This window comes from Choristoneura fumiferana, chromosome 8 (genome assembly GCF_025370935.1).
Source record: "Choristoneura fumiferana chromosome 8, NRCan_CFum_1, whole genome shotgun sequence".
NCBI lineage: Eukaryota > Metazoa > Arthropoda > Insecta > Lepidoptera > Tortricidae > Choristoneura > Choristoneura fumiferana.
The window spans coordinates 11,298,091-11,320,862 of NC_133479.1; the positions used below are offsets into that span (position 1 = coordinate 11,298,091).

General features: G+C 36.8%; 3 protein-coding genes across 3 annotated transcripts; 1 reads left to right on the top strand and 2 right to left on the bottom strand.

Moving 5' to 3' along the window:
- Positions 1-431: 431 nt before the first annotated feature.
- On the bottom strand, positions 432-8,184 carry LOC141430498 (DIS3-like exonuclease 2). Its single transcript, XM_074091218.1, has 3 exons — positions 5,109-8,184; positions 4,164-4,422; positions 432-3,632 (listed from the first exon to the last, which is right to left on the bottom strand). Exons 1-3 carry the CDS (start codon positions 7,781-7,783, stop codon positions 3,417-3,419), a joined length of 3,150 nt encoding a protein of 1,049 aa, XP_073947319.1. The 5' UTR covers positions 7,784-8,184; the 3' UTR covers positions 432-3,416.
- Positions 8,185-9,756: 1,572 nt separating this feature from the next.
- Positions 9,757-10,437, top strand: Trmt112 (tRNA methyltransferase subunit 11-2). Its single transcript, XM_074091219.1, has one exon. It carries the CDS (start codon positions 10,043-10,045, stop codon positions 10,415-10,417), a length of 375 nt encoding a protein of 124 aa, XP_073947320.1. The 5' UTR covers positions 9,757-10,042; the 3' UTR covers positions 10,418-10,437.
- Positions 10,438-11,831: 1,394 nt separating this feature from the next.
- Positions 11,832-22,671, bottom strand: LOC141430502 (cytochrome b-c1 complex subunit 2, mitochondrial-like). The gene is made up of 10 exons (XM_074091223.1): positions 22,535-22,671; positions 22,234-22,370; positions 21,918-22,092; positions 19,945-20,076; positions 19,012-19,182; positions 17,852-17,940; positions 14,982-15,079; positions 14,565-14,728; positions 13,823-14,044; positions 11,832-12,041 (listed from the first exon to the last, which is right to left on the bottom strand). The coding sequence occupies exons 1-10, from the start codon at positions 22,577-22,579 to the stop codon at positions 11,955-11,957; spliced, it is 1,320 nt and encodes a 439-aa protein (XP_073947324.1). The 5' UTR covers positions 22,580-22,671; the 3' UTR covers positions 11,832-11,954.
- Positions 22,672-22,772: the final 101 nt, after the last annotated feature.

Here is a 22,772-nt window from a genome sequence, read left to right on the forward strand (position 1 = left end):
TTGAGTATTTAACCCTATTTCTACGCCAAATTTCAGCTCTATAAAATATTGCGAAGGACTACCATAGTGCTATTAGTTATTCTGTGGTACTACGATAGTTCATCATTCAGGTCTGAACTCTGATTATCCTTAATCAGTTTCCATTCCAGTATGTGTAACTTTACATACCTTTTAGTGGTCTAAATGAATACTGCTGCTGCTGTGTGTAAGCTTATTAGGTACAACTTCTAAATGAATGAGGCAATAAGCTTGAAATTGCAGTGTTACCATCAGTTAGCCCATGAAATAAACAGAATTTCAACAGTCTACCTGAAACTGGCTGCTCGACTTGGGTCGAAGCACCACCCTTTTTTTGGAAGCTTCCAAAAAAGAGTAGTACGGCAGATGGCATTGCACTCAACTTGGCGGGGGCACATAAGAAAAACAATTGATTTAGGCAAAATTATTATTGTATTAAAGTCACAGTAGGTAGGGAGTATACATGCATCTACAAAAAATCAAAAAGTTACAATACGTAGTGTAGTACATTCTTTGTCTTAACCACGTCTTAACTGACAACAAGGACACACTACTTTGCACATTATTTTGCACCATACCTATGACAAAATAGTTATTTATGGGGCTGGTGCATAATGCCTAATTATGTATAGCCGCATACATAACTTTATCTACATGCATATCATAAGTTTTCTATAATATGTTCAGATATGGCCTGTATTTTGACTTTGACTTTGACTTGACTTGACTTTGACTGACTGAATAATAATTATTATCTACATGCATGTCATAAGTTTTCTACAATATGTATAGATATGCATTGTTAAAAAAAGAATTACCGATACTTTAATGTAAACATTAAGATGCACTGTACTTTAATGTGAACATTAAGATGCACCCGCAGATACCAGGTTTCTTAATAAAGGCCATTTGATAGTCGTTTCTGAACATATAATAGGGAAGTTATGATATGCATGTAGATAAAGAAATATTCATTACATGTTGCCCGCGACTTCACCTGCGAAGAATTCGTTTAGGGCGGTTCCAGACTAGTGTTATTCTTCTCTGCACGTATACCAGTAGTTTTTGGCATACGTGCTAGATTAAATCGAACGAGCGTGAACGCGCTTCTTCCTCAGAGGGGCTACTACGAAACTCGCAAATCGAAGTTCGTATCGCTCCGTCCCTTTTACTCGCGTATTAAATGACATAAGCGGCAGAGAGACGGCAACATACGAAGTTCGAAACAAAACCGCACTCGTACGCGCAATGCGCTTCCAAAAACGAGCTTAACGCTCAAAGTGCTGAAACCGCCCCATCGCGCGGGCAGTATGCCATTTTCCAGTATAAAACTACCATGTCCTTCGCCGGAATTTACTGCCTCCATACCAAAATTCATCTAAATCAGTTCACATTTTATTGCTAGATGAAGTCGCAAACACAAACTTTCTCATTTATAATACATGAAAGTAGAATGTGGGATATGATTTATCACAAAGTCGGTACGTTTAATCTGTGCAGTTTGCCACATAATGTGCACAAATTAATCATGTATGTTGTATATACATATCCTATGAGATTGATTATGGGCAAGCAGACAGTAAAGCGGCAACTGTATGATGTGGTTAAATGACCTAAATTACGTAAAGTTAGTTGCCCATGTTAAACCTGTTGCAATGAGGGCTATCGTTTTTTGTTTCACTAGATGGCGCACTGTTGCGTGAAGTTTTTAAGTATGGCTTTCAAAGTCTGTTATTACGGGCGTGAAAACAAAGTTTAGATTAAAATCATATTTAATACACCATAAAACCGTACCATAAAAATATTAACAGTGTTGCATATTCCCCGTTTTGTTCGGAAAAAAGGGAGGACAAGGTTTCCGAAAGACAAAACTGTCTCAAAACACAGACATTTCATTGCCCCGGAACGCATATTTGCCATAATTAATTTCAGATATTGCAAAATATTCACAAAATTATTCTAATTATAAATAAACCCGCGTAGCTCACCCAAAAACTATGAGATTTGACATTTCGGAGACCTTCACGCTACAGTAGCGCCTCTAGTGGCGAATTCATACGCGATAGCCCTCATTCTTTTATTCATTTTTTTCAAGCTTTTTTTTAACTTTCAACATTCGTTATGTAAGTTGTGGTTTCTAAATTTTTAAACCATTTTTGGTTACTTTCTGGTATTCGGTTGATCTGAAATTTGATACGCTTAAATAAGGTTGGTAACAATCCAATAATCTGGTAATGAAATTCTGGTGATTCGGCCAGGATCGTCTCCGCAGGACGGAACTCTTCAATGGGAATAGCATCGATTTCATACTTGATATGGATACGTTATTTGGATGACAATGCTAGTAGTCAGAAAAAAAGCTTATATCAAAAATTAAATTGATAACAAAACCTTATGGACTATAATTTTTATTTTCATTTTACTGACTATTAATGTACCAGCTGCTAATCGCGTTAATTGAGCGTGCATTGAACACAGAGTACATTATTATAACTGAATCAGCGGTAATTTTGGCAACATCCGTACCTACTAGGTATAGTTTACACATTGAATAAAATAAAATGTATTTTTTTTATCTCATTTCATATGTAACGGAAAAATCATTAGTTCATTAAAGGCATTATTACATATACGAATAACCTACCCAACCCCTGATAAAATTAATTTTATGACTATTATCTAAGTAGTTGACGTAATTAAGCAAAGCAGAGGAAATATAATAAAAATGAGTTGAGCAAAAAACACCATAACTATAATACATTTTTTTTTAAACAATGTCACAATTTAATTATGTTCTTGTTCCATTTGGGAAAAAGTTGTCTTCTCATTAAACATCTAATTTCATATTGAATGAAATAAGAAGTTAGTCATACACACAATAAAATATAAAAAAAACATTAGGTATATAAAATAGTTCATAATCTTAGCTTAGATAGATATCTGTGCCTCTAAAATCACATCACATCCTCAAATCACCTCTTTCATTACTAATTATTTTATTTATATTACAGACAGAGTAAAACATTGAAATTCATATTCTATCCTATTACAATTCATACTAAGTTCATTCTGTGGATTAAATCACAGGCCATTTGAATAAATAGTTAACCTGAAAAGGTGATGATCCATGATAGTGGTCAATTATTCACTATTTTACGACAAACACACAATACAAACTATGTACTACTACATTGTACTTTACAGATACAGTCAAAGTTAGTTTAAAAGTACGGCAAAATCTTTTACTACTTCATAAATTACATAAGTATTATGACATTGATTTTACATTTTATGAAAAATAGTGTCCTTTTAGGAGAAATGTACATACTCGTTTAAACAAGCAAACTATTATGAAATGGAGCGTCTTGAAAAGACAGCAAATTGTACTATTTATTTAGTCAATTTTGAACATTCTCGTCTGGTGTCACAAGTTTAGTCTCAACCTTCACCAGGTCATTTCCTTTCGTCATTTCAATCTTGACAATAGAGAATACTTCTATGACTTGCTTGACAGGCGGTGCATCAGGCACATCCTTTTTCTTCCAATCTATTTCCATTCGTGAAAGTTTAGCGCCAGCATCATTTTTTACACACTTAAAGTCACCCGGGAAGTCCTGTAAAAACATTGAATTTACATGAGTGTCTTAAAAAAATAATGTAATATTCTACTTTCTTTTTGTTTGTTTATAACTGTGGTTTTAAACATGTAAATTATTAAACGTAAAAATGTGCTCAAATATTTTTAAGGTGGCCATGGAAAAAGAATAAAAAAATATATTTGTTACTACCAGGTTTTTCCCGCACCTAAAGGTCGTCTGCCAAGAATTGGTTTATCGCTATTCTGCGGGAACTATGCCATTTTCCGAGATAAAAACATGTGATAGTTTTTATCCTGGAGATTGGGTACTTCCCGCGTGATAGTGATAAGCTAATTCTTCGCAGACCATGTTGCAGGCAACAGCTACCGAAATTATTTTTTTCTGAATCTAAATAATATTATGTTTCTGTTTTGTCAAACTTAAAACCTAAAATTGCTAAAAGTAGTTCCGAAGCGTTAACGTTTCGTGTGCTCTGTCTACCCCATTTGGGAATACAGGCGTGATGTTTGTGTGTGTAAATAATATTAAGGAGTATTTTTTTCTTACGTTATTAAAATAGATTCTTCGATTTAGCCCCATAGCAACGATAATGACGTCAATGTACTTCTCGCGCACTTCGACGACGACCGCATCTGTCACTATAGGAGAATGCATCTCAATGTACTTTAGTGTGTACAGTTCGGTGGAAAGTTCACCAGCTTTCTTTGCGTTGTACTTTTGCTTATTGCATTGAGCTGCTATCATACGAATCTTGTCCACCTCCCATCGCGGTGAGCCCTTGCAGGATAAACTGGCGGCCAGTAACCTAGAAAATCAAAATAATTGTCAGCAGAGATTATTTTAATGAACTTTCATGCTGCTGATCTTTGATGCTGGCAAGTATCAAATCTATTTCTTACTTCTTTTTGTTAGAATATCTCTCTGAAGCGACAAGGCCGCCTGTTATTTTTATCTTGTAAGACATTCTATATGTACCTGTTTCTTGTATTGTACATTATTAAGAATTGTATAAGAAACAAGTTCGCTCAATTTACATATGTATGCTGAATTTCCAGCCAATCTGACTACTGGAAGTTGGTAGAATTTAACTTGCAAGATTTTACTACACACAGACAGACAGACAACAGGACAGGTAAAACTTAAAGCTTGTAATAAACTATAACCATTCTTATTGCTCATATTTAAAAAGTGCACTTATTTACATTAAAAGGTTCAAGTAGTAGTAAGGGAGTAGGAATCCCACTAACATTATAAATGCGAAAGTTGTAAGTCTGTTTGTTTGTTACTTCATCATGTCTAAACTATTGAACCGATTTAGATTAAATTCGGTATACACATAGTTTGAGTCCCAGAGAAGGATATTGGATAGTTTTTATCCCCGAAAATGCATAGTTCCCACGGGTTAGCGATAAACAAATTCTACGCGGACGGAGTCGCAGGTAATGGCTAGTAAATTAATAAATGTCAATTATATCTATTCAAAATATTTACCTGTGCACAATAATATCAGCATATCGTCTAATGGGACTGGTGAAATGTGTATACAGAGGCACATTCAAAGCATAATGATGGAAATCATCATCTTCAACACCATCCACGCAGAAATACTTGGCCCTGGCCATAGGTTTTGCACACAGCATACTGAGCACCATAGCTCTACCTTTATCAACATTGTCAGGAGCTACATAAGGCAAGAGTGAGCGCTGGAGGTCACCAGCTGTTGAGATCTCTAAATCAATACCCATTGGTTTAAGTGCTTTGGCTAGCTGTTTCAACATGTAACCACTAGGTGGAGGATGGCACCTCAAAAATGCTAAATTTGGATGGTCTTTATAAATTCTCGCCGCAACAGTCATGTTAGCTAGTAACATGAATTCTTCAATGAGCTGGTGACTTTCTTTAGATTCATAAATCCAAAATGATTTAGGCAACCCATCAAATGGGTTTAAATGAAAAGCAACCTTGGGTTGATCAATTCGTAAAGCTCCATTTTCAAACCGATTTTGTCTAAATTTAGCTCCAATTTTGCCCAATATTTTAATCGTTTCATATATGTCTTTATACTGATATCCATTGTATGTCTCTGGGAAGCTAATCTCTGCATCTTCTCTATCTTCAAGTATAGCTTGTGCATGTTCATAAGCCAACTGACTGCAAGAATGAATTACTGTTTTAGCAAATCTGTGACTCAACACCTCTGCATTTTCAGTTATTTCCCAGAACACTGAGAATGCTAGCTTATCAACACCAGGGAACAAAGAACAAAGCATGCATAGTTCCTCAGGCAGCATATGGTAGGCCTTGTCCACTAAGTAAATAGTAGTAGCTTTTTCAGCTACTTTTTCATCTAGCTCTGTGCTCTCAGTCAAAAAGAAGCTAACATCAGAAATGTGTACCCCAATTTCATAATTTCCATTATCAAGTTTTCTACATGAAACTGCATCATCAATATCACGGCAATTTGATGGATCTATGCTAAATATACAAAGCTTACGGCAATCCTCCCTAAGTAGTATCTCCTCCTCAGGGATTTTATAATCAAGGCGTGGATATAAATGCCTATATTCCCGTCCAAATGGTGTAACGTCCAAATCAGTTTGAGCTAAGATAGCTTTTGTTTCTGTGATCATGTCACCAGATTGGCCAATACTTTGAATAATTTTGCCTGTGGCAAATCTTAGATCAAACCAGTCTATAATTTTGGCTAAGAACAGTGTGTTTTCATAACTTTTAGAATTTTGATAGAAATTGTCAGGCCAGCTTGTGAATGGAATATTAAGTCGTGGTATCCTATGATCTCGAGGCACAAATAAGGCTTTCTGTCTGTTTTTATCTGCCATCAGCTTTAAGACCCCAATGCATGTCCTGTTGTGTACTTTTTCTTTTAAGTATACCACTCTTCCTCGTTTCTGTTTAGCATCAGGTCTTGAATGTACAGGATCATTACTAATATTACTAGAATTACTAACAGCATTTTCACCATCATTTATTGTATCTAGACTAGTGTCAATTTTGCTGTTCTCAGATTCATCATCATCATCATTCATACATTCTGTTACAAGCTCTACAACAACAATATCACCTTCCAAGGCTCTATTTCTATTCTTTATACCATCAATTAGGATGTCTTGCTCATCCCGGTCACTGCTTGATACATAAGCATGTGTGAACTGTTTCGGGTTAATCCTCAAAACTCCTTCAACCAAAGTTTTGTTTTTTAAGCCTGCTTCAACTTCTTTAATATGCATGTAAAATCCAAACTTCTTATCAGAAACGTGTCCCTCCTTGCTCTTTGTCCTACTTCTTCTTTTCCTTCTGGGTGTGGAAGACTGTTCCTCAGTATTTTCCATATTATAATGTATTTCTTGCTGCTGCTGTTGCTTTTGGTACTGTTTGTAATTTTCCACAGAATATGACTTGTTGAGCAGTGGATGTTGCATCACATTTTGCAAATATCTTGGAGTTCTCGGATCCATTTGTTGATGTACTGAATTAGGCATATGGTATGGAGTCGTCTGCACATGAGGTGAGTTGGGTGCACTAGCTACATTATGAGCTTGTTGTTGAAACAAGTCTCGTACTTGCATGTTATGCATTAACTGATATTGCGGGTGGTGACTCAAGTTTTCTAAGTAGTGTGAGCCAGTGTTTGCATACATGGGGCCAATGTGTCGAGTGAATAGTTCTTGAATAGAAGCTACATTACGTGGTAGGAAGTATTCGGGTTTTATTTGCTGAGATGTCGGCGCTGCTGGCGCGGTTTGAGGTTGTTGGGACGTAGCTGCCGGTTGAGGCATGTGTAGTTGTTTTAACCTTTCTTTCTTTTTAGCATTCTTTTTTTTAGATGCTCCCGGCTTAGGGTTTCCTGCAACTCCTTGATTTGGACTGTCATTAGTGTTCGAAATTTCACTGTTAACATTTTCTCTTACGTTTGTAAACAATGACGAAGTTGATACTGTTTCAATAGCCTTTCCACTATTAAGGGGTTGTGTAGCGGAGTGATGTAATGTTAAATCTTCTGTAAGTCTAGATAACTCATTCTCATCCACATTTGCACTTGAAGAACTTACGGTTGATTTAGGCTGAGTATTAGGAACATACGAAGTCGAAACCGTCGGGTTATTCGTTTCTGCTTGGTGTTCTGATGAATTATCACTGTTAGCCATGATTATGCCAAGGCAAGTAGACTATTCAAACGAAAGAAGACAGATAATTTTGGATCAAATAATTATACCAAATAAACCTACTCGACACGTAGGTATACTTTAGGTCGTTACTACCTTTTCTTTTCAATACGCGAGCCGAGCGACAGAAACGATTTGACATTTGACAGGTTAAGTTAGTACCACACCACACCACATTATTTATATAGATAGACCATGTTTTTTGTTTCAAATCTTCCAAGTGGATGTTGGGTACAGATAAAATCCGTGGATAAAATAGCCGACATCAGACAATAGTGTGACCAAAGGTAAGCATTTTTGTAAACGTAATAAATCGTGTTAAGTATTTCTAAACAAATAATTTTTAAGGTTTATTAGGGGCTGGATAATCAAAATTCTTCATTATTGTGCAACCCCAGGGGTTCAGATGGTCTACTCCGAAATTAGAAAGTCGAAGTTCGTATCGTACCGTCCCTCTCACTCGTATTACATAGTATAAGTGTCAGAGGGACCGCACGACACGAACTTCGAGTTTCGAGTTTCGTAGTAGCCCTGCTGGCCCTATATTGCGAAGCGCAAAACTCGAACTTCGTATGTTGCCATCCCGCTGACGCTTATCTCATTTAATACGCGAGTGAAGGGGACGGTGCAATACCAACTTCGATTTGCGAGTTTCATAGTAGCCCAGCTGATTATTTTCTTAATCTCATTTAGTAGCAGTCGTGGCAATGGTACAAATAAAAGCAATTGGAGTGAATGAAAAAAATAAATAACACTGTTTTTGCCGAAATTATTAAGAGGTTTTTTTTGCAGCGACAAAGCTCAACATTTTAAGCTTTATCGCTAAATGTCACGTGACCAGATTTGACGTTGGAAACGAGCGTCGAGCGCAAGGTCGAGCGACTGCATGTGGCCCAAATGTGGCCCTCAGATCAAATAAAAAAGTAAAGATGGAGAGCGGTAAACAGCCAAGTAGGCCTGTTTTAAAACATGTGTTCGTAGGCCGGTGTTGCCATAATCATTCTCAGTACCCCGCACCTACAAAAATATCGTTATCGTTATCGTTAATAACGTTTTTATTTATTGCTTTAAATTCAAAAACCAACCTAAAACAACTACTTACATTAAAATACGTTAGTAAACGTTTACAGGAAACAAATAACTTTACGTTGCGTTTCACGTTCTCAAGTTTTAAGCCGTAGAAAGAATAGAATTTAAAAATAAAAAATTGTATTACCTAGGAGACTTTTACCCAATAATAGGGTAACTACAATTCTTCTCTTTTAAAATATGGCTTTTCTGTCCTAATTAATAGGACAATTTCGCCAGTGTCAAAGTATACTCTCTTTGAGAGGGACGTTGTACGGTGGTTGTAGTTTTTGCAACTTGATAGTAAAATTCCAGAAACCACGTGGACACAACTTGTGCATTAAAAAATGTCAAACACGAGAGAAATATAGAATTTTGTGATCACTGTTCACTGTTAAGGTAAATCGCCGCATAAAACACTATCAAAATTATACTTCAACTAGCCAAAGAAACAGAAATAGCAAAATTAGATATTGTCTACATCCGCCATGTTCGAATGCTACAAATCGAATCCGTAACTACAATTATTATAATGGCAACACTAGTATTGACGTTTTGTGTTCAAAGCAAAATTCAAACAAAATTATTTCGATTTTTAATGAAAATATTAGTTTTCGAGTTTACTAGCGTGTGTAAAGCGATTCCATCCTGCTTTTTATTTTTGAATGGATAGTTTTTACATCCTTTCACGACACAATTTGGCATTATTAGTTATATTTGTCGAAGTTTAAGATACGTCATGCTCCATGGGAATGCGTTGCTAAGTGATAAGGTTTTGGTGTAGTTTGGTTGCAAGTCTCGCTGTGTAAGCAAACGGGTTGGTGTAGTTTGATCGGCCTCACTCGGCTGTTCACCATCTGTGCTCTCCATCTTTACTTTTTTATTTGATCTGAGATGTGGCCCCACCTTAATTCTGTCAAATTAAATTGACAATGTCACACTGACAGTGACAGATATCGTATCATCTTCAGTTTTCTTTTCTTCTTCTAAAGCAATTCTAATTCTAAAAGCGCATGCTTCTGCCTGAAGCTAAGTTATCTTTAGATTATAGATTTTCTACACAAGGTGTTGTAATTACTTTTTCTTGTTCTGTTTTACATGCCAATATCGTAGATTATTCAATTGACTCATAACAGAGCTCGTAACCACATGAAGAAACCCTGAAGCTACAAAATGAAGCTTGTAACTCACAACGTGCTAACATCAAAATGCTTGAAGGGCGTTACAACCGGCTATCCGCTTACTATTACCGCTACAAGTATTAAAGTTATACAAGTTGACTTTAATCCAGAATTCATAACTCGCGTTATACCAAAACTCAACTGGGATGTGTTGTGGACCGCAGCTGACAGTATAGGGCACAGTGATGGTTTACCCAAAACATTAGACAATTGTGAACAAAATGAAGAAAATCTGAAGAAAATTCATCGAATTTTATTAGAAATTGAAATAGAGGAAGGCCATCTCACATGCCCAGAAACTGGCAGACAGTTTCCTATAACTAAAGGTATACCTAATATGCTCTTAACAGAAGCAGAAGTGCAATAAAAAAGTTATGATGATACAAAGTTTTTCATTCAACCTTTCATTTAACGAATAAGCAAGGACAGTTTCATGGTTGACTTCTGGTTATTTGCTGTCTCAAAAACAAACTTTTTCCTGTCTGACGTCCTGCCTTCTTTTAACCTTTCCACCACCAGCCATCCAGTCACGACAGCTAATGGAACGCGCCATGTTCATCTATACAATGACATGACCAACATTTAACTCAAAATTAATCCTACAGTGAACTTTAAAAATAAACTTGATTTGTTGGAGGTTTTTCTGTGGCATACAGAGCATGTCACTTTGTTTTGTGGCGTTGAAGAGGTTAACAAAATGATAGACATACCTAGTGCTTTAGAACACAACAAAAATATCATCTTTAAATAATACATGGTGTAGTTCTCCATACCATATCCAGTCATTTGTCTTTGTCCTATACGAGTGAATGTTTATTCTGTAATTTCACTAATATTCCCAATAAACATACATAACATTAATGTTGGACAAATTTGATGGCCTCTAAATCCCTGCAATTGAAATTTTGGAATGTTACGTCAATCCTTTAGAAACATCAGGAAATTATTTAACTTATGTTATTCCAGACATCCAGCTATTTAAATAAAAAATTAGTCCAGCCATTTGAGTGTGAAGGAGTAACAAACATACATGCACACTTAATCCCAAACTAGCATTTATAATATTAGTAGGATTATGTAAGATTTGTATAATAGAATGTTCTGATCGAATAATTGCATTTGAAACAAGAATGAATGGTCTGCAGCAAGGTGGACAGGTTATCGTCGCATTTCCAGGGTGTTCACCATCATCCACATCAGAATGGTGTTCTGCGGCAGCGGCGTCTTCGTTTGATGTTGGGTTTCGCGGTGGATCTGGCGTACGCGCTGTGCGACCAGAACGAGTCATCATTGAGTACTTGTGTTTGTGTAGGTATTGTAAATACGTAAAAGACTCTAAAAAGGTAAAAATGATTATAAAACGGTCAAAGTGATACACAGTTCACGATTTTTCATTTTGGAAAGGGCGCCATGAAACGAGCTTGTTTGTACATCATTTATTCGTTTATTCCTCAGATCATACAAACAATTGTTTAATCTGAGGTTTATTCACTATTTTTACCACCAGAATGTTCATGTACTATATTAACTTACAGAAATCACAATAATCACATAATTCACATAAAATCCGTATTATTCGTTTGACCATCACGTCAGTTCTCTTTGCCATCTTTTAAAACGCACCGGGCGTTGTATCTGTCGGCGCGGGCGGCCGGCGGGGTTATTCCGTACAAAGCCCACAGATGGCGCTACGGGTACTGTTGCAAGTGTTACTACACATTTCAAAACATTATGCAGTTCTAGTAAGATAATTACTAGTTATCAAAAGAGAACAAACAACATACCTATAACAAATCATTTATTTTTTTAGGTAAAACAATAAATTATAACCCCTCAAAACTATGATCTCATTATATTAGGGTGTCATACAATACATAATTTTCTATACAGTTATCTTGAACATTTTAAAGTAGTTCATCAACATAGGGCACAAATGCAAGGTTGCCAACTGATGCCATTGCCAGGGGACACTTTGATGCATTTCCAACAGTCTGCAAAAGAAATATATTATGTAGATGGTAATATACAGTTAATTAATAAGACAGCAAAAAGTTTAACCAATTGATTCCTTAATCCCTTATACAGTACGTTATTTTTGATTTCCGTTAACTTTAAGGGGACATTCAACAGGTCAAAAGAAGTTAATTAATTAATTAATTTTGTAACTTTTATTGAATTGCTATAATGCACAGCACAGTTAAACAGTAAAGTGAAACAGTGAAGCTTCTTAATTTATAAAGTTTTTTTAAAGTCCGTAACGAAAGTGTTTTTAATTCAGGCATTTAGCAAAGAAGTTTAAAATTGCGAGTTTATTTGCATTATTTGCAGTAGTTCCATTGGCAATACAGAAAACGCGAATCGAGTCGAGTTTATGAATTTTACAATTTACACTTTGGAAAACACTTACGTATAAAAATAAAAGGAAAAAAATATTTTTGAAATTTGGGCCTAAACTTAATTACTGGGTAGTTTCCATGAATGAACTGATCCATCTGTTGAAGTTGACGGAAACCGACAAAAACAAGGTTTTTGGTGCCTTAAAAGTTTGAACCTAAAGACTACCAATAAGTAGTACAAATTTCAAACTTTCATACAAAATTTAGGCATATTTGACAATTTTAAATCAAAAATGTGTGTTATGAAGAAATAGAGCAATAATTTAGTAACTATAGATAGTGCCATGAGAGTTGAAGTGAATGATTACACACACAGCTACAAAAGGAACTGATTGCACAAAATGAATGAGTAAATGTCTAAACCTGCTGTCATTACACGAAATGTTGTAGCTGTGTGTATCATTCACTTCAACACTCGTGGCACTACCTATACTTCTTTTTTGTCGCCACCTAAACTATGATCAATAATCATAGTCCTTATAATACCTGTAGAATAAAGTAATAAACCAGAAACCATGTCTTTTATTGGAGCCAATATTAAAGGAAAATAACTTGGCCATGTTGCAACTTGCAACAACCAAGATCACAGGTAGACCAAATTGATGGGTGCTTAGCTGACCTGCGCACGCTTTTAGCCTTAGTTCAAATAGTGCATCTATACTGTGTTAAAAATGTTTAGTAGTGTTAAACACTTGTGACGAGTCTTTAAATATAATTGTATATATGTGTAGAAAAAACTAAACTATGGAAATATATAAGTACCTTGTTGAGTTTTTTGCCAGATTCAGAACCGGTCCCAGATTTTGTTACATTCATTAAATTCTTGCTATTAGCCTTAATTGAATAGGTAAAGATATTTTGAATTTGGACCTTTCAATCTGGATATACTTGTTCAAGTGTACAAAAATATATGACAGTCCTCTGGCCCTAGAAATAGAGGTTTCCTAGAATTGGGATTCAGGGTTTGATTCCCGGCCAGGGCAGATATTTGTATGAATAATACAAATGTTTGTTCTCGGGTCTTGGATGTTTAATATGCATTTAAGTACGTATTTATCTATATATTATGTTTATCCATTGCCTAGTATCCATAGTACAAGCTTTGCTTAGTTTGGGACTAGGTCAATTGGTGTCAAGTGTCCCATGATATTTATTTATTTTTTTAGGTTAGGTTTAGGTATAAGATATTTATTTTCTCTTAAGAATATACAAATTCACTTACAGAGGAAATACATAGTAGGTAATTTGTCATTTTATTTTTAGAGCTATAAATATTTATAAATGCTTTGTTATGTCAGATATGGTGCTGGTGACAGTACCGACGTGGAGTTTCTGGTTTATTTCATATCTTAAGTTTGCATATTGTGGTATCCTACCTGGATAACGTCATTGCTTGAAATTTGTTCAATGATGGCAGCCAGTTCTCCGGGAGATTTTACTGAACCAGTGTAGAGGCCTTGCGCAGCGAGGCTTTCGGCCAGGGACGCTCCATCATCGGCTTCACTCAGGAGTTGGACTTTAAGTTGGCTCTTGCCAGCCTTGATAGCGTCGGCGGACAGTGACGATGATTTAAGCACCTTAGCAACTGCTTTGATAGCCTGCAATATAAAATGGCGTAATGTTTAGATCTTATGATTTAATAAAGTTTACGCCATTGCCCTAGACATCATCTTGACAGACGAGCAATAACCTTGTTGCGCAGAACATTAATTTTAATTTTAACAGTAAAATGGCGTAGTTTAATATACACCGAACGCACTCTTTTGGCTCGGCCTCGGCGCTATACGCACACTACGTAGGGGCCGCTACCGAATTGATAAGTTAACTTTGATATATTGAAGTTATGTTTCTTTAATACTATAAAGCAGGGCCGGGCGCCCTAGACGCCCCGGGCGAGTCATGCCTTTGGAGCCCTTTTAGATACTTACAACAAGCGACAGCTCGTGTTTTTAGACGTAGAAACTCATACTCACGAGGCGAGTCTATAAAAGTTACGTCTACAAAGTCAGAAAACGGAGTTTCTTGCCTTTAGTTACAATTTCTAATCCGAATTCTCAGCTTTGCTTCTGAGTGGTTGCAAAAATTTACTATGGATATCACTATTTCAAGATTACTTACATTGTTAGCTTCGTCCTTAGGTACAGACAGGACCACGCCGAAAAGGCCATTGTCGGAGTATGACACATTGAAGCCAGCCGCAGCGAATGGTCCGATGTTTCCAATCGCCTTTGCTAGAGGAGACAGATCAGCACCCCACTTGGTGACTGGACCGTTGCCCAGTGCTAAAAAAAAAGTTGTGTAATAATTTCGCAATTTATTACTCAAGTTTTTTATCCATACACGTAATACCATCAGAATTTATGTACAATATTATACTTGCAGACAGAAATTTGGCACTAATGGGAAATAAAAAACTGGTCGAGCTCTCCATAACTACTAAAATACACTACAACTCGATCAAGACATTCAACAAAGGACATTCTGAAATAGTTATTATTTGTACGGATTTCAGACTAAACTCCAAGAATAACTCACCTTTGGCGGCAATCGCGAGAGCCAAAGACTGGGGAGTGCCAGCTGGGGCACCCTGCAGAGCAATGGCCACATGAGCCAAATCACCACCAGTCTCCTTCCTAATAACAGAATAAGTTATGAACTAAAGACAATTAATTTGCTCACCCGCTACCTTACGATAGCTGGGCGTTAAAAAAGTGTTTCTTTTCTTTCAAAATGTTTCAAAAATTATGTGTCTTTTTTGTGACGCCCATACTAGGGTTAAAAAAATTAGGAGTGAGTTCCATACATTTTGACACTAATTAGCCCCGGGTTAGCAGTTAACTGGGAGTTACATAGTAAACTGATCTGCGCAAGTCCGCCTTTATGTATCGTATTATGAATTGTTAAATATTCAAAAACGTTTGATAAACTACAAAATCCGTACTATCCATACTTCCATACTAATCCATACTATCCATACTAATATTATAAATGCGAAAGTAACTCTGTCTGTCTGTCTGTCTGTTACGCTTTCACGCCAAAACCGCTGAACCGATTTGGATGAAATTTGGTACAGAGACAGAATAGACCTTGGGAAAGAACATAGGCTATCTTTTATCGCGAAAAAGAGGCTTTAAGGGGTTGAAATAGGGGATGAAAGTTTATATGGTGAAAGTTCGTCGCTGTCGAAGATAAAACCATGAAACTTGGCATTTAGGCATTTAATCCATACTTCCATACTATCCATACTAATATTATAAATGCGAAAGTAACTCTGTCTGTCTGTCTGTCTGTCTGTTACGCTTTCACGCCTAAACCGCTGAACCGATTTGGATGAAATTTGGTACAGAGATAGAATAGACCTTGGGAAAGAACATAGGCTACCTTTAATCGCGAAAAAGAGGTTTTTAGGGGTCGAAATAGGGGATGAAAGTTAATATGGTGGAAGTTCATCGCTGTCGAAAATAAAACCATGAAACTTGGCATTTAGGCATTTAATAAGAAATAAGTCGATATTTGGTTGAGCTTTTTTGAAAATTCGACCTGTGAGGGGATGAAAGTTTATATGGAAGGTCTTCATTATCGAAGATAAATCGATGAATCTTTATTAAACTTGCTATTTCGGCACGTGATAAGAGATAAATAGATATTTGTTCGCGCGTTTTTTATAATTCATCCTGAGAGGGGGTGAAATAGGGGATGAAATGAAAGTTTATATGGAAGATCGTCATTGTTGAAGATAAATCGGTGGTTCTTTATGAAACTTGGCATTTGGGCACGTGATAAGAGATACATAGATATTTGTTCGGATCGGATCGGGGCGGAGGCAGGGTGGCAACGGAGTGGAGCGGAGGCAACGGATGGAGCGGAGACAATGCGGGCTACAGCGGAGGCAGTGGATCGGAGTAGAGACAACGGAGCGGAGGCATCGGAGCGGAGGCAGCGTGGCAACGGAGTGGAGCGGAGGCAACGGATGGAGCTGAGACAATGCAGGCTGCAGCGGAGGCAGTCAAGTAGAGCGGAGCTGAGGCTGGCGGAGCGAAGGCTGGCGGAGCGGAGGCTGTGGAGAGGAGGTAGCGGAGCGGAGGCAGTGAAGCAGAACGTAGCGGACGCTGCTGAGCGGAGCGGAGACTGGAGCTGATTGATGGTGATGGTGATGATAGTGGTGCTGAGTATGATAATTGATGATGATGATGGTTATTGTGGTGACGATGATCGATGATGATGAATGACAAAAAAAATTGTTTATAAAAAATGTCTCATTTGAAAACTTTACCTGCGGGGGGGATGTTAGCAGAGGGGATGATGCAGTGTTAGCAGAGCCTATTAAGCTCATAAGAAAAATGTACGCAATGTGAGGTCATCATGAAAAAAATTATGATTTTCAGATTTTTCTTATTTATTGTGCTATACAAGAGCTACTTTTATGCAAATTCCAAGTTTCTAGGACAGCCAGCAGTGCGCTATAACTTTTTCTGTTAAGGCGATTTGTATGAAAACACCTTTTTAATGACTGTAGCCAGTTTAATGCATCAGTGACTGTAGCTTTTGATTGCATTGACTTAGAAGTTTGTTTTTTTCACAGCTATCGGGACTATTGACCTGAGTTTAGGATTATCTACCCCGCGCGTTTACGAGATAAAGGGTCTTGACAGACAAGCGGACGGACGGACAGCAAAGTGATCCTATAAGGGTTCAATTTTTTCCTCTTGAGGAACGGAACCCTAAAAAACATTTGTTCTGGCGCTTTTCAAATTACAACCTATTTACTTGAAAATATGGGGATGAAAGTTCTTACGGAATTCCAAACAAATTTACTATAAGTATATTTATCGGAACTCTGTGTAGCTAAAATGCCGTCTTAATTATAATCCTACCCTCCTAACTTACAATAAAGGACGTAAGGTGTCAAGAGTTCACTATGAAGAATGAGTCCTTTTGTGTTGGCAGGGTAGAATACACGTCGTTTTGCTAAAATGTGGCTACCCGCAAAATAATTATGTTTTACTAAAGACCATGGATGGATGGAAGAACAAAAAAAAAATTTATATTCATAGCAATGTATTGAAATGGTTATTTTCAGTAAACCGTAGAAGTTTCTATGTGCTATTATTGGCAGAATAGGTATCCTAAATACATTAAATACTTCCCAAAGTTACTATTCCACGCGGACGAAGTCGCGGGCAAAAGCTAGTACCTTATAAGGTAAACGTCCGAATGTTCGACACGACGGCACCCTGCTGTCATTTCTATTCCTAATGACATGACATGATTAATGATGCCAACTATTGGGACAGTGACGAGCACTCGTACGTTTACCTTGTTGTTGTTAAAATACTTTTTATTACCAAAAAAATTTTTCATTTAAAATTGTTGATTTATATACCATGGCTTTAAGCTGACCTTACCTCAATTCACCGCCAAAGAATTTGCCAGGTTCGCCTTTGCTCTCCCCAGATGGCAGCTGCAAGGCCTGAGCAATCATAGCAGCCCTGTCCTGTAAATTATATTTTTATTATTAAAGCTTTTTTTTAATTCATATTAGTGGTCCCCAAGGGTAAAAAAGAAAGTCAGAAAGTGAAAGGCCTCCTCCACCTTTTTCCCCTTTTCATTGTCTGTAGCACTATTCATTTAGTATATTCCTGCTGTTTTTTGAGGTCCTCTATCCATCTTTTTTTATTAAAAAGAATGTATGATAATTGATAAATTATAAATATCACAATCAAAAATGTTAGCAAAGGTATATTAAAAAAAAAAAACAGGAAAAATCTTAATGTCTTGAAACTGGTGACACTTTTACTAGTCATTAGAAAAATGACTTTATTGAAAGTGTGTTTATCTGTTAGTTGACCTGCCCATCAAACCCTCTTTTAACACAGTACAAAAAAGGAGCAGTACACCATCTTCATACAAACGGCCGGAACGCGAGTTATACCTACGCGCCACGAATTCTCAGCATACCTCGGCAACCAACAGTCGCGAGTGCTCCGCGGTTACGTACGGACTCACGCGCATTTATTACGTGCCTTAATATGTCACAGGCAACACGCCAAAATTCGTCTGGAACAGACGCGTAGGCCTGATGATGAATATGTCACAATAATATTAACAGTATTGTTCGATGTATGGATGCTTAAATTCATCTATTTTTTTTTTCTTTCTTCAAATCTGCAATCAGCTATGCTACAGCCGTAATAAATATACGTAGTGATGAAGCCAAATAAAACCGTTTAAAACATAATACGTTTTGTGGTTTATTAAAATAACGTAAAATGCATTTTTGTTAAATACTACTTAGTTCATCTTTAATCTCTCCTAATCCTTTCCCAAATTTAAATTTCATGTGACATTATCAAATCAAATACATAACTGAAGAGTGACAGACAGTTAGTAGAGTAGGCATAGCCCTATCGCGCGTTTGTGTACCGAGCCGGCGCAGGTAATTATATCAAGGACGCTGCCGAGACGGAATACTGCTCCTTTTTTATACTGTGCTTTTAAGTTTCTCATGCAGCTTATGAGACACTGTTTATGAGAAGGATTAAGATAAAAGAACAGTTGTTCTTACATGTGCATCTCCAACAACGGTGACAGCACAACGCGCGGGCGTCAGCGTGCTGCAAGCAAAGTGCTGCATAGACTCGGACGAGACCTTTCCAATCTTCTTCGGCGAGATGAATAGCGAGTTTCCGAGTCCGCGACGGAAAGCAGCCTTGTGGAGCAGATCCACGGCACGCACCTTAGATGTATCAAACATAACAATAAAAATGTTTACTTTGAAAAATTCTGCCAAGGTCTGTTTTACATGGTTCTTTATTCTATATCACCATAAAAAACAACAATACAACATTTGTTTTATAGTACAAGTTTTGCTTAGTTTGGGACTAGATGTCAAGTGTCCCATGATATTTATTTATTTATTGAACGAAAAAAATCATAGTAAAATAATTATGGCAAAAAAAGCATATTTCCTGTCCTTAACAAAAAAAAACATATCGCCATAATTATTTTATTAAGTTTAGACTTTCATCTATTTTATAATGTTTTAAACTTTCGTGATTTTCACTCAGTCAAAATACCACCAACGGGACTTATCACGCTTACACACACGAGTAATATTTACCTCGACATTTCGGCAACATTGCAGTGGCCGTGGTCACGAGTAGACCTATGATGCCGAAGCATCGAGGTAAATCTTGCAGATATTTATGGGCGGTGGTGATCTCTTACTACTTACTTATCCAGTCAAATAAAAATATATATATATATTATATATTACTCGTGTGTGTTAGCGTGATAAGTCCCGTTGGTGTTATTTTGACCATTTCATCTATTTTGTTAGTAGTCAAGTGCAAAAATATTATCTACTTAATTATAAGATACCTATTACATAAAATCAAGTAAAATTAATCACAGTCAACAATATCTTCATTAAATTATAACTAGAAAAATCACATACATCCAATATTTTAACATCTTGGTTGGTATTAATGATATTTACCTGAGGTCCAAGAGCAGCAATGTCATATTTGAGGCGGGGCACATTGTCACTCAGCTCCCAGGGTCTGAACTCCTGGTTGGACACCAAGTTGTTCAAGCACTCCAAAGCAGGGCTCAGGTTTTCTTTGGTTGCCTAATAAACAGAAAATTTTGATTTAGTTACCTAATAACCTTTCCGGCACCCAACTACAAGAATCAAAAAGCAGAAAAATAGCAATATTTAGCAACCAATATTGCCATGTGTCAAAATGTTGCATTACCATTTTACCGCTGACTGGAATAAAGGGCCTAATTATAAATATTATATAAGGTCACCCGGGGCGAAAGCAACTATGAGGCTAAAGTAACTAATTGAAGTTTCTCTCAACATAATGGTTTTTGTAAAAAGAGCCATCGGTTGGAGCGTAGTAAACTCATTGCTTTATAACATAAAACACCAATTGCGTTCCTAGATCGCTCACTGTTGTATTGACAGAGCAAATTTTATCAGCCGCCATTTTTAAGCAACGCTTTGCAGTGTTGTTTATTTTTGTTAAAAAAAAATTACAAGCCGTTTTATGGAAAAACACAAGTTCTTCCTAAAGAAAAGATAAAACTTAAGTGCTTTTGGTATATTTATTTGAACTGTAGTTCTTCCAATTAATATTTTATTGATATAGTTACATTAACGTCAACTTTTCGGGTACATGGGGTTATTGCAACTATTTCAACTGTTGCAATAGCCCCATACTTTTTGTATGAAAAATGCCATTCGCTAGTGATGTAAAAAAAAGAGAATTTAATTCACAAATATTAACTGATAAGTAGTTGCATTTACCCCATAAAAATTAAAACAAGAATTTGCTGGAGACTGAGCCCTATTCTCAGCAACTAGATACCATCTTCAGAAGGTCTTGCATGAATGTACATGTACTCTTATCCCCCAACTTACAGTTACTGATTACAACAATGTTATAACTAATAGTCACATTACCCCACAGTGGGGTGAATGTAACTATTACTGTTCTCGTGGAACAATAAAAATATTATTGGAAAACCTAAGCTAAGTTTGTAGTGTAATTGAAGTTAAAACTGTTCATTGAAATGTGAGCAATTAAGTTTATTTATTTGACTTGATAAGTACTTTGAAGACAACTACACAAGTGAACAATGATATGCACGCATCAGCTATAAGCTGCCTGTGCATTATTAATAACAATAATAACCTTTCTAATTATAGAGCTCATGGTAGAGGGTGGCAAAATTATTATACTATTTTTTTTAGTTGCTTTTGCCCCAGGTAACCTTAAACAACGTCGACATTATCAAAGATTGCATTGGTTTGCAAAAAAAAAAATTTGCATATCAAAGATTGAAAGGAGAAATTGACAGCAACATTTTTGTGAAAATTTTGAGACATAGCTCAAACAACAGAGAAAAAATTACTGATTCCCATGTAGTATAACTCACTATCTTTTAAAAATTATGCTTAGTCAATACCTATCTCCTTTCAATTGTCAATAATTATGTTTACTAATGTAGCCATGCATTTGCAAACATATACAATTTTTTTTGGACTCAACCCATCACACAACCAACTTGTCAGGGTTATTCTTTTATTTTCTTACATTGAAAGATGATTGTAAACTAGTAGAAAATTGAAAACAGTCAGTTATGCACCACTGTGGTACAAAGGATGTCCAACACATTAAGGTGAATGTTGGTAACCTTGACTGTACATTTCAATCATGCAGATTTTGGCTGTTTTAATTGAATACATGCCACGAGCTTTGCGGTGAAGGAAAACATCGTGAGGAAACCTGCACTAACCTGCGAAGCGATTCAATGGTGCGTGCGAAGTTCCCAATCCGCACTGGGCCCGCGTGGGAACTATGGCCCAAGCCCTCTTGTTCTGAGAGGAGGCCTGTGCCCAGCAGTGGGACGTATATAGGCTGGGATGATGAATTGAATACATAAATTAACAATTCAACTTACCTCAAGTGTGTAGTAAATGAACTCGCGGTCTCCTGAGGCAGTAACGGAGGCTCCAGCTTGTGCCAGTTTCCTTGCAATAATGAAGGAGCTGGCATTTGTGGTGGTAAGGCCAGCTGCTGAACGCAAAACATGGGCAAGTCCAAGGTCCGAAGGAGACTCATAGCGAGAACCAGCCCTTGAAATATAAATACAAGATTTTAGATGCATGGTTTTGTAAGTGTTGGATAGAACAACATAATAGTTACACTTTTTTTTATGGCTCGCCTTGCTGTTTCAGCAAGAATAGTTACTTATCTTCTTTGTAGATTTAACTTACTTGAAGGCTACCGTCACTCGAGTAACTGGGGCGCCGTTATCCAAAGCAGCCACAAATGTTTTATTGGGCAGAACACTATGTTGAAGTTTCGCGTCCTTCCTTGCAACAGCTGGGGCAGCCTGCGCATAGCTTCTCGCCTATAAAACATTGACACTCAAAATTGGCCTTTTTAAAACCGCACAATTACAAAATATATATGAAATAAATTACTTTTACATAACAGGCATTTGACAGCCCAGGTGGAGATCAAAGTAATGGGCTCATGGGAAACTAGATAGTGATGTAATTTGGTTATAGTTACCCCGACATGGCGAATGAAACTGCCTTTCAGTGCATTTGAGGCCATTTTATCAAAATTTTATGGTTTCCAAGCAATAGCAGAGGAACTGCTGGACCACCGATTCGATCGAAAAAGTATACTTTTTAATTATCTGACAGATTACTGTGCAAATCGTCAATTCAGATTCGTGGTGTTTCAGATATGATCAAGTTGTACACATTTAATTTAAAATGGGATAACATGTTCAGCGGTTTCAATT